General features: G+C 37.9%; 1 protein-coding gene across 5 annotated transcripts in view; it reads right to left on the bottom strand.

Annotated features, from left to right (window-relative positions):
* Positions 1-13028, bottom strand: part of MGAT4A (alpha-1,3-mannosyl-glycoprotein 4-beta-N-acetylglucosaminyltransferase A) — an 83385-nt gene that overhangs the window by 37074 nt on the left and 33283 nt on the right. For all 5 annotated transcript variants that reach the window (XM_030477013.1, XM_030477012.1, XM_030477011.1 and 2 more), the window contains 2 exons: positions 11855-11995; positions 8869-9002 (listed from right to left, as the gene is read on the bottom strand). In XM_030477013.1, the coding sequence (XP_030332873.1) occupies positions 8869-9002; positions 11855-11995 (275 nt within the window). The remainder of the gene's footprint in view (positions 1-8868; positions 9003-11854; positions 11996-13028) is intronic.

Consider the following 13028-nt stretch of genomic DNA (forward strand, 5'->3'; position numbering starts at 1 on the left):
TGCACCACAATCAGAAAAAAAAAGAAAGAAAAGTCTGGAATAGACTTTCCCTTATTTGTTTGTGTCCTTCATTCAGAGCTGCAACCACAATAGCTTCACCCTAAAGAGATGTAGTCTGTAATCTTCCAACCTCATACTGTAATCTGTGCTGCTGTCACACAGCATCAAGATGCTCTGGTCTAGCTGCACTGAACACGAGATATGGCAAATACCACTGCTGGTTTAGTAGGTAGCCTTCCTTCTGAATCAACAACCTCTGTATCAGCATAGTGCAAAAGGAGACACCACTTTTAGAATGAAAAAGAACATTGAGATTAAAAGATTTTATGCCATTTTTCACATGAACAAATGCATTATAAACTTGATATCCTGCCATTGTTTCTAAATAAGCAGTTGTATTTCAGCAACATCTGAGATTCAGAACCAGGATTTCAACACCAAACTCTTCCCCTCAGGATAGCAGGTTAACTGTCACATTTCCACATCAGAGAACTTCCAGAGGCAACCAACTCCTCTCATTACCCAGCCTAACAGTACATGGGATCTTTGCCAACACGCTTCAACTGTGGGCATGTCCCAGGAAGGTGGCACGTGGAAGTTATTTCACACAACCTCATGAAATAAATATGAGAATATGCTAAATTTGATCAACCTGTGACTATGCCCAAGGGAAGAGTTAACTATACAGAAGACATTGTAGGGTAGTGATGGAAGGAAATCAGGAACAGATAATTGCTCTGACCTAAGGATCTTTCAAGCAGTAACAATAAATTCAGCTAGTAACTGAAAGCATAAAAAAAAAAACAACAAACAAAAACCAACCAACAAAAACCCAAAATCCAAACCTATTATTGACCAAAACCTATTCCCAATTTTTGAGGAAGAAAGTGATTACTGCCTTGACAATATAAGACCTAAGGTCCTCTTCATCAACTTGCAGGACACAAGACTGCATAAGGAGTAATACCCTCGTCTTCTCCAAGAACCTTGAACAGGACAAGACAAATCCAGGTTAATCAAAAGGAGGTCATCCATGAAAGACAAAGTGTAACTGTTCTTTAGGCTTCCGGTGAAGATCATCTGGTAGAAACTAGGTTGACCTTGGAGCAGCTATCTTAAATTCTGTTTCATGGTATCAGTGCTGCTTGCTGCTGTTGAAAGGAAATGTCACTGGTGATCCCAACCAAAGCAGCACAACCTCTAAGACTACAGATATGAATGATTTTGTCTACCAAATCAGAAGGCAATAACAAAACCAGAATTTTTCCTTAGTAAAACTCTTACAGTTGAAGACTAAGTAATCCCTAGGGGTTTGGGACCCAAGAAAAAGCAGCAAAAAATAATATTTTAAGAATTAATTCCTTTAAAGTGATTAAATGGAGAATTGTGATAGGCCACGATCTAAGAGTTAACAGTGCCAGCCACAAAGATGCAACTTATCAATGAATCACATGAAGCCTTACAAACAAGTTTGTCCTGTTTGGTAGATCTCTGGCAACTAATGAAAGGCATAAGCAGGGGTGGTTACTCCAGTATCAGCAGTTCAAATCTTTATGCCTGTTTTTTCTTCGTAGCCATATGAAATTACTGATCTATGAGAGAAAGCAAGAACACTTGGAGTGAGACATCCTCCTCTTTTCATTCATACCAGATCAGGCCAAAGATTGATCCAGGTCAGCATCTTGCTTCCAGCAGTGGAAGCCACGAACAGATACATAGCAAAGAACAAGAATAGGACAAGCATACACAATACTCCCTCCTGCTGCCAACCACATTCCAACTATTTTCAATTCAGGTTACTTCCTGAGACAGATGTGATTTTGTGTATTCAATATTCTGCAGTAGACTCCTCTTCAAGGTACCTCACCAGTATTGCCTTTGAGCCTATCTAAACTTTGAGCAAGAACAGAAGATTCTAGCTTATGAGATCTACAGACTTTCATAAGCCTGTGAACATGGCAACATTTAAGGTTTAGCTCCTTGCATCAGCAATTTTGATGAGACAGACATGCAGAGTGCTTTGATGAATCTCTCTGAAAGAAAACTCTAAAAGAGTCCGCTCTAGACCAAACTAAAGTTTCAGACTGTCAGTAAAATAAGTTTTTAAATTTCCTGTTTTTGTAAGATGCTGCCCTACAATTCCCTGAAGTACCTTCTCTAGTTGAGGTGAGGCTGCATCTCAAATTTGCAATTATTCTAAGATTTGTCTGAACAAACACTGTTATTCATAGTACAGTGAACACAAAGACCCAGAGCAGCAATGAACTTTCCAATCTTTTTTATTGATTTTTATGAGTGAGCATGTGCATAGCAAAGTAGTAGAATGTACTAGCCAGCAGACAAAACAAGAGGTTAGAAAGTTCTGATTAACAGCTAGCCAACTGTCACACTAACCCAAGATTCTAGCTTTAAGAATCGACTTAAAATTCCAAGGGTTTGTTGGTTTTTGGTTTTGGGGGTTTCCGCCCTCCCCAGTCCACTAGGAAAGGAATTAATATGCAGAATATCAAAATGTTACAAATTCAAGAAGAAAAGCTGCAGAGAAAGAGGGGAGAATTCAGACATTAACTGTACAGTATATTCTAAACAACGTGGCTTATCTAGGCTGTTAGATTATGCAGATGTTAATTCTTAAATGAAATCTACTAGAAGTTTTAACTTATTCAAGAACATCTTCCAAAAAAAGAAACAAAATCCCTGGGAAACAATCATGCTAATCTGTAAAGTGCAGTCATTTCATTACTTACTAATTTCTACAATTTTATTTGATCTTCCATCATCCCTGTAGAATAGGGGTGGAATAATTTTACAATGTATTTTAAATAATAACAAACAATGCAAAATTGAACAGCCTCCAGAAAAGACAGAGCAAACATATATTTGCCTTGACATGGTGAAAGTACATAGGAATATAATACCTATATACAAGGCATTAAAATTCACACAAGAAAAGGCAGCCACTAAAGTAGAATTTGGACCTATTTTTGGCTATTTATGCAGCGAAGAAAAGCCCTAAGGAATAAAAGTGCAGCAGTGGTTGCAGTGGTGTACGGATAGAAATAAAGCCTAAGGCAATAATATCTGTTCGAGTTCAACAAATGCAGCTGAAAAAAGAAATTATTTTCAAGAAAACAGTGTCTTCAGGTCTGAAGCAGCAAGTTGAAGTTAAATACAGGAAACACGAAAACAAGATGCAAAGTAAAAACCAGCAACGAGAATACTAACATAGCTGTCTAATGTTACATAAGTAAAATGTAGCCTCTGTGGCCTACATGAGCTAATGACTTCCTCTCTCCCTTACTGGAAGTCCACGCTCTATCACAGAGGTAAGAAATATGTCTCTCCCATCATTTCTGTGATTAACGCAATTCAGTTCAGGACAGGGTTTCACAATGCAAAGCTTTTGGCAGCAACAGCAGGAACACAAGTGGCACTCCATTCTTTCTTCTCCCTATCCTTGTGCCCTGCGTGTCAGCTCCTCAATCGTGAGGGCATACATCTGTACAGACTGTGCTGTGAACCATAATACCACATCAGAGAATAAATTTAGCTTTTAAGAAGGCTAGCCAAAACAAAAACAAACAAACAAAAAAAAATCAATGGACAGTTCAATTCAGGACATTCAAAAGCAAGTTGTTAGTGTCATACAACCTTCTGCTAGTTTTGTGCATATTCAAGATGAAGCCTGGTTTGTAGAGTCTGAAAAAAGGCAAAATTTGTGGCCTGGCAACCTGAGAAACTTTTTCTTGCTCTTGGGTGAGCCTGTAAATTGCTAAAAAGGTTTAGATGATTTGTTTTCCAGAAGATAGGTAGTTGCTGTGTACAGTCAAAAGCACACTTCTATGGTACATATTCTTTATTTGGAGGACAGAAGCAATTTGTCCTCATTATCTTTAGGGCAAGGCAGACCACAGCAGCAAAATTTGATAGTGTTGCCCAAAACTTAAAGTGTCGATTCAGTCAATCATCCAGGTATGAAGTCATCTACTAGAATGCTTCTGAAATGTGATTATTACTTTTACTTTCCATCTCACAAATACAATAAATGTTACCAAAGAGAGATACAACTCTGAAAACAGTGATGTTCCCTTACAAGAAGCATTGGATAGTTACTGTGGCCAAGGTGCATCTCAGGAGGTATCTTAAAGAGAAGCACTTCAGTCATTCAAGACGAGGGTTTGAAAAAAGACCACAATCCTGAATTTTATCTGTACTGAGGCACTAAATTTGTCACAGGTATATGGAAGTTTTCAAATCCTGTCAAGGATGTTTTCTTAGATCTAAGAAAGATTATCACTGGTTTAGTCATATATAAAAAACTTTGCTAGTCCCTGCCATGCAAAGAGGAACGTAAGATCCTATGACGGTGCCCAGTATCAGCAGTCCATACTCTTTGGGTACCAAAGCTTAGGTGCCAAAGAAACAGGGACTGCAACAGCAGTTTAAATATCTCAAATTCTCACTGTCAGGCCAAGCCACCATTCCACATATAAGAGCCGGCAGTGTATCTAGAAGTTGCGGTCATCCTGATCAGTTTTGAGTGAGACGTCCAAAACATAGGCTACCATCTGTGTAGGCCTTTAAAATTACATGGTGAATATAATGTATCATATCGTACAACAGCCTTGTCTAGCTTTTTTTTTTTTTTTTAATACATATATATTACGTACATATGTATGTGTATGCTAAGATCTACTGGTCTTTCTCCAACTTGAGACATGTGGTCAGATCTTTTGAGGACTAGGAACACACTCTCCAGGGCAGCTCCAGGAAGAGGCAGCTCTCAAGTTTTCAAAAACTTGCTGAATGCATGGAACATCTCTATAGCCAGGATGATATTAATACATCCGTGTTGAGAGCAAGAGAGACAAAATACTCCTTTGTTTTCTGTCAAGATATCTGCTGATCAAAGAGATATATAATTCAGGCCCAGAGCAATAAGAGATAAAAATATAGGCTTGTTTATTTTGCTGGAAAAGTTTTACATATTGTACTCCAATATTAATACCTCCAAAACAGGTTCAGCAAGGTTTGACCCAAAATGTGTGCTCAGTGCTTAGTTTGCTGAGGCTTTGTTCATATCAGAATACAGGATGGTACCTTGCTGGGTGTTTGTGTCACACTGACCCAACCAGTACAGAAGCTTTTCCAAAGGAAAAAAGGTTCTCCACAAAAGGAGCACAGAGACACAGAGAAAACACTATTGAAGATCAACACGTTTTAATTTAGCAGCCACTGTTTACATGAAGAGATGGCATGGTGACAGTAAAAGATAATCAAGATACGCAAGTTTTTCTAGCCTAAGTGAATTGTACACACATGGAGCACTAGAATAAGATCTGAATAAGCAGTATGCGAGAAAGTATAAGAAGGCCTAGTGCTCCAAGAACAAATAGCTGGTCAGCCACTGCCTATAGTTAGATGTAATCAGTAGCGTAGAGAATTAGCAAAACACTTTTTCATACCTGTAGTGTCTTCTGATTATTACTGAAATTATTTGCCTTTCTGATATTTTTTGTCAAATCAAGGGCTTGTAGTCATTCCAATATACACTGATTACTGTTTGTACAGAAGACTGTGCTAAGTGCAGTCCCTGATTAATGAAGTGGACTGACAATAATTTGTGATATATTCGGAATAAGTCTGAGATGAATTTTCTTCATGGTAAATGAGATTCCCCATAGGAAAAAAAAAAAAAAAATCCTAGATATCAGAAAAACATTCTAATTTCTCTCATATTCAGTAATGTGTGTGTATATATATATATGTCTGTTGTTCCACTACGATGATACTTCAAAACCTTGTTTCCCATGTTAATTACAAACTTTATTAAATAAAAATACTAGATGACAATTTTAATCTGGAGCTCATAGTTTCTTAAACCTAGAGCCTATAGGGGTTTTTTTTCTGACAGCAAGTTCTCATAGAGAGAAGGTTAATGAGATTTGAATTGCTTGTTTCAAGTTATCTGCTGAGCCTATGTACTAGCTACATAGTGAAGGGGAGTAAAAAGATTAACTATACACTGAATCATGTCTATTTATTAGTCATCCTAATGAATACCTACAAATTATTCTGCAATAAAGTTATTTTAACAAATTGGAGAACAGACATATGTCAGTTACTGTGACAATTGCACAGTTTACTGTCAAGCAATTCTAGTAATTATTTAAACGGGTGATTAGATATCACATCAGCTGAGATATTTTAGAATTCCTTGAACTTCCAGTATGGAAATTTACTGTGTATAATTACATTACTGAGAAATATCCATACAGTAAATGAATATGCAGATCTCTATTTAGCAACCATAACGCATCTATATTTACTAGCTCATCTGTTTACAGTGTTCATGCTGTTTGCAGAAGGCCATTAGCCTTAATTTTCAACTTGTTTTCTAGTAAAAAAGTCAAATTTTTTTACTAGAAAAGGAGTGAGATTGAACTGCTAAAAAACCATAGCAGTATTAAAAGAGTTTTCTAGGGTGCTTAGCACAAAGAGATTACAGCCCATGACTATAGCTACCAGCAATGCTTCTTAAAGACTGTCAATTTGATTTCACAAATAAAGTCAGCAAGAAAACACTAAAATCCTTTCAAAATGCCATTTTTCACATAATTCTCTGGTAAAAACAATTTTGTAAAGTCCTGGGCTTTTTTTGTTGGTACAAGCTATAGACAAAGCACAGATAGTAATTTTAAGCTTCTTAGCAAAATTACCTAACCTCACGCTATGACCATTTCTTGCTGTGCTTAAACTGCACAGAAGTTGAGCAGAGGCCATATCTTTTTTCAGAAACTTTTGCCATCATTTTTGATACAAACATAGCTAGTCAAAGCTCTAATGTATTTTTAAATAAGCTTTCATTAATGCACACAAGTTAATGACAGCAATAGTCTAACACATTTTAGGGTAAGAAACCCTACAGACAAAGCAATTTTAAAAGCTAAAGCCCTTCCTTTTGTTTAAGGAGAAACAGAAATCCACCAGGGAAATAGGCCTTCCTTCAACTAGCCAGAGAAATTGCTTAATAAACCTACACTATTCATCTTGTAGAAGGAAGCTGAAATATACAGCATAACTCAGAAAAAGCACAGCATAGTTCAAGATGAAGTATTTACTGTACCTTATTAATCACTGAAAAAGTTCCCTCTAGCAATTACAAAGCAAACGATGAGATATTGAACTTAAGAAAACAGTAAAAGAAATAGTAAAGCAGGAAAGACAAAACTGGATGGAGTAAAGAAAAGGAAATGGAAATCTAAGGAGTGATTATAACAGGACAAAAATTTAAACGTGGGTTCTTCAAATTTTCCCAGACATTCATGGCTGTGGTGCCTGTATCAGATGCAAGTAGGCACATAATGCTGCTCTCAGACATTGATACACAGATAACAGAGGGTAACAGCATCCCACTCTGGAGCAAACTACACAGTTCTCCTTAGGCACAGAAGCCATAGCTCCCATGTTAAAATGTTCACTTCCTTTATGGTCACTGTTGTAGAATCATTCCCAAGATGAAAGAGAATTTCACACCACCTCAAAGGAAGAAAGTTATTTATCTGTGGAAGACTTGCTTATAGCAATATGGCTTGTCTGAAGCAACAAGAAATCTTGTGCAATTTGGGACACTTCTAAGTTTTGTAGAAGACAGAGTCCATTGATAACACAGAGTCTTCATAGCTCAAACCTCCTTAAGCAAAACAAAATGAAACTTCAGTTTTAAACCTTGAAAAAGAAGCTACATAAAAGGCAATAAAATTACTCCAACTAACACAGTGAAGAAAAACTCAGCATTCCAGTAATTTGGAATGAATTCTATTCTATTGATATTCTATATAATTCTCTTGATACTCCATATAAATGTTTTAAGAGCATTTTCTGCAGAAAAGCAGGATCTATCCAGACAGACAAGTTTCTGACTGACTGTCAAGAAAAAGAAAGCAGAACAATTTACATCAGAACACCATAAGAATCAGTTCTCAGGTACAGGTAAAAATTTTACCAACTTTTCAAGGAAAGCTTTAGAATGTGCTGATAATACAACCAGAAGTATTAAAATGCCTATCTATTTTTTCACTGATTCATCCCTGAATAGACACTGGCTCACAGGATTAAAATTGTTTTCAGTAATAGCTAGAGGATTTGAATTTTCATCTGCAGGACTCACAAAACAGTGTTTCAGTAGAGCACTATATGATTAGATGGATGATGGGCAAACATATATATACATTTCCCACTCTCCAAGTCAGATTTCTAAGGAAAACACACAGACCAAAATAAGTACATGCAATTCCCAGCAGTCAACAGAATTATTTCTGAAAGCACTCTATCATTTTCCTAAATTTGTTTTCCACTAAATCAGAGCCAAACTGACCAGACAGTTCAACTGAACACTGTTTGAATTAGTCCATGAAAAAAGTCTGGACTTAAAATATCCACGCTTTCCAGAAAATAAACCCAGTAACAATCTGTGCCTAATATCTCAAGCTGCAGCACTCATTTGACAAAGGACTGAGCAGTAGCATGAAGAAAATGGGAAGAATTCTCCCTATGACACCAGAGACTCTTAGCCGTTATTTTGATGTTGAAGAAATAAGGTAATTAGTGCATGTCTGTCACTACGCATAAACAGAAATAACCAGTCCACTGAGTCTGTGTCCACTATTCCCTTGATAAACAGACAAATCTGGGCTGTTCAGGGTTGTTTCTACCAGAAATACAAGACTGTTGCAGTTTCCTTTTCATGGAATGAGTCCTCTGTCTACATCTTGAGGAAAAAGTGGAACCTCATCAATTCCTGAAAGGAATGGTACTTGTAATTATAAAGGCAGGTAAGGAAATTGCATAAAATATTTAAGTGATTACCTCTCCTATAAAGACCACCATAACACAATCCAGTTTTTCTTCAGGGGACAGCTTATCAATAAGGGAGTGGAGAGTTTCTGTAAGGTAAGACTTGACTTTTCTTTTCACTGTAGGTATTCCCATTACAATGGAAACTGAAATCAAACAAACCAGAAAAGTACTTTCGGTGATCTCACACACAAGACAGAAAACAAAAATCTTACCTTGTAATAAAGCATTGTTTAAGAAATGCAAAGAGTTAAAAGATGGAGATAACAGTAATTAAAAATAGTTTAAAAATATACCACCCATCATTAGGAGCATGATTAACATAATTGCCACCAAAGCTTAGAGCAAACACAGCAAACAACTAAGAAAAAAAAGTAATCCTAGACATGCCAGATTATTGTATACTTGTAGTGGGTTGACCCTGGCTGGCCACCGGGTACCCACCAAAGCTGCTCTATCACTCCCCTCCTCAGCTGGACAGGGGAGAGAAGATATAATGAAAGACTCAAGGGTCAAGATAAAGACAGGGAGAGACCACTCACCAGGTCCCACCCCAGGCAAAACAGACTTGGCTTGGGGAAAATTAATGTAATTTATTACCAATCAAATCAGAGTAGGATAATGAGAAATAAACCCTAAATCTTAGAACACCTTCCCCTCACTCCTCATTTCTTCCTAGGCTAACCTTCACTCCCAAATTCTCTACCTCCTCCTCCCCAGCAGTGCAGGGTGATGGGGAATGAGGGTTGTGGTCAGTTCATCACATGTTGTCTCTGATGCTCCTTCCTCCTCCTCCGAGGAGTCCTCTCACTCTCCCCCTGCTCCAGCATGGGTCCCTTCCATGGCTGCAGTCCTTCAGGAACAGACTGCTCCAGTGTAGGTCCCTTCTGTGGACGCAGCCCTTCAGGAACAGACTGCTCCAGCGTGGGTCCCTTCTGTGGGGTGCAGCCCTTCAGGAACAGACTGCTCCAGCATGGGTCCCCTGTGGGGTCACAAGTCCTGCAGCAAACCTGCTCCAGCGTGGGCTCCTCTCTCTATGGGCCACAGGTCCTGCCAGGAGCCTGCTCCAGCCTGGGCTTCCCATGGGCTCACAGCCTCCTTTGGGCATCCCCGTGCTCCAGCATGGACCTCCAGGGGCACAGCCTGCCTCACCATGGGCAGCACCATGGGCTGCAGGGTAGTCTCTGCTCTGGCACTTGGAGCACCTCCTGCCCTCCTTGTGCACTGACCTTGGAGCCTGCAGGGCTGTTGTTCTCACGTATTCTCACTCCTCCCTCCAGCTGCAGTTGCTCCTGAGCAGTAATTTTTTCCCCCTTCTTAAAAGTTATCCCAGAGGTGCTACCACCATTGCTGATGGGCTTGGCCTTGGCCAGCTGGCATTGGCTCCATTGGACACGGGGGAACCTTCTAGCAGCTTCTCATAGAAGCCACTCCTATACCCTCCACTACCAAAACCTTGCCACACAATAGGTGATAATCAACAACCATCATATCAATCAGATAAGGTGCACCAAGACTAACAGTGATTAAACTCCCTAACTTAGCTTTATTTTCAAACTGGCATAACCATTCTTCACTACTCAAGTATTTAACTTCTCAGAAGTCTTCTTTTAAAATGACAGCACTGAAAAACTCTTACTTCCCTTGCACCTGATTTGGGTTCTTCAGGATTGCCCAGAAATTACTCACTGAAATCTCTTATCCCCATTAAATGCACCTCAAATGCAAAACAATCTGGACCCAGCTACAACACTATTAAGACTATCTTTCAGCTGCCCATTTGACCTCCATGTTCCTTAAATTTCCCATAGTCTTTCTTCTGCACCCTACCCCACAGCCAGGGCTGAGTACCTTACAGGACACAGCAGACAGCAGTAGGAACACAGTAAAAAGATAAAGCAGACTTCATGAAGTCAGCACCAGTGTTCTGAGCCATTTATGTGAAATAATTTACCACATCATAAATATATAAACCCAAACAACTATTTAAAATGTTGTTTATCCTTCCGTACAGAGCCTGCCTCGCCTAGCAACTACACATTAGCGAGCTCTGAATTTTTAAAATAAACACTCGAAAAGCACAGTGACCAGGAAAGGGGAAAATGGGAAAATAATTTCAACTCAGAATTTCCTCCCTCTTTTTAATTTAATAAACCTCATTCCAATTTCTATTTTGCAATTTCAAACCTTTGTCATATATTCCCAGTGGGATATAATACAGGCTTCACTTAAAACAATAAAGGAATATAAGCCTCTTCCTTCCTGAATAACGAGATTAAAATAAATAGTGTTTATAGTCAGAAAAATAACCCTATGGCTTGAAGCCCATACATTTGTCACACAGGTCCTTCTGTTAAAAGAAGGACCAATCAAATGTACTGAAGTAATGAAAAAAACCACAGGCAAGGAGTAACTAGCTTCTTTCAAAAGCAAGGAGGGGGAAAAGAAAAGAGAAAGGTCTAGTGGACAGTAACATGAACCATTCAAGTCAGACGGCACAAATAGAAACAAGGATTCATTAGTGGATTCATATCATTCAATATGCAGTTATATTGGATTATCCTAGTTCTCCCAACTCTAAGTTATATGCTGAAATACACTGTTCAAAAAACCAGAAACATCAACTCTAAAATAATTATCTCCATGCATGGTTGCCCCACAAATCTGAAAAGCCAAAGGGATGTGTCCATTAGCATTTCAGAATCTGTAATGCTTGAGCTTTGTTCCTTTTTACTCAGTTACAAAAAATTCATCCAAACTAAATGCTTCTTAATGGGCACCTTAACATGGCATGGGCTGTGACTGAGATTATGCAAAAAAGAGCAAAGCTGAAGCCAAACTCCTTTCATCTTCGATTCAGTGTGAATTCTAAGAGATATCAATATCACACATGTTAAATGAGATGTCCTTGATCTCCCAAGGAATGCAGGAAATAACATTACTAAAACTAGAAAGTCCTCCAGATATCAAACATAAAATAAACATCATATCAGCATACCTCCTGTCCTTCCAAGGCCAACCTGCACAGAAGGTTGAAGGCTTCCTTCATTTTTCAACAAATGAGGCAAATGGTAATAGATATTTGGCACTTGAAGAGATTTTCTACTTGTTAGCTCTTTTAACAATTTCAGCGTCTCATCTGCAAACATACATGAAATCAGTAATGCAGAAAACAGTATTAAATTTTATGCAGTGGTAAATAGTCCAAAATTCCAAGCTTGGTCTTAACTGAAAAACAGAACAAATGATGCATTTTATTGAGGCATTATATCTTGTTTACAAAGGAAGTCTTTTCTTCTTTTATTTTTTTAAATAAACAATGGCCAAGATTATTTTGCACCAAGTAACCTTGCTACAAATGTAGTTAATACTTACCTGATCACATAAGACGTAGTGTGTAATCACAGAAGTAAAGAATGCTCCATTTAGTTAGGGGTTTCATTGTTTGGGGTTTTTTTCTTGTTTTGGTTGTTCGAGGGTTTTTTCCCCCAAATGAATCAAAATGGGAGGCTTACTTACCTAGATAAGTTTTTACTTATGCTTACAGAGCACATCACCATGTAGTGATGCTACTGCAAATAACTTTTCAAAGCTACAAATGCGTATTGGAATACACTGCACATACAGATAACAAAACAAAAATGGCATTAAATATACAATTGAGATTTTGAGTATTTCTGTAATAAAATAAATCCTAATGTGAATTTAATTTAGTCCATTAGAATACTTAAAATAATTCTTGCTCTTTCTCGAGTAACTGCCTCACAGGATGTCCAGGTGGCTCTCAAAGTTGCAAATAACAGTTTTTAAATTCCCCTGATGTACGTGTTGATTTTCTTACATCAAGTGTGAAAACAACTCCTGTTTCAAACGACAAATATGACAGCATATGGAACTTTGAAAACTTACAGGCTTTATAATATCAAGTTAAGTAAAAAACTGTACTCAGGGTTTCTAAGATAAAACTGAATTGTGAAGAGGTGAGAAAAGCAATGCCATAAATGTCATTCCTCTCAGATTCTGAGTGTAGCTTCTACAAAGATAGAAGGGTTTTGTTGTGGAGTTTGGTTTGGTTGGGGTTTTTTTAATATTTATTTATGGGTTAAAGTAAATTCCTAACCATTTAAAATCTTGAAAAAAAGCTTTGTAAATAGATGCCTTAAGTAGAGGTA

This window comes from Strigops habroptila, chromosome 2 (genome assembly GCF_004027225.2).
Source record: "Strigops habroptila isolate Jane chromosome 2, bStrHab1.2.pri, whole genome shotgun sequence".
Taxonomy (NCBI): Eukaryota; Metazoa; Chordata; class Aves; order Psittaciformes; family Psittacidae; genus Strigops; species Strigops habroptila.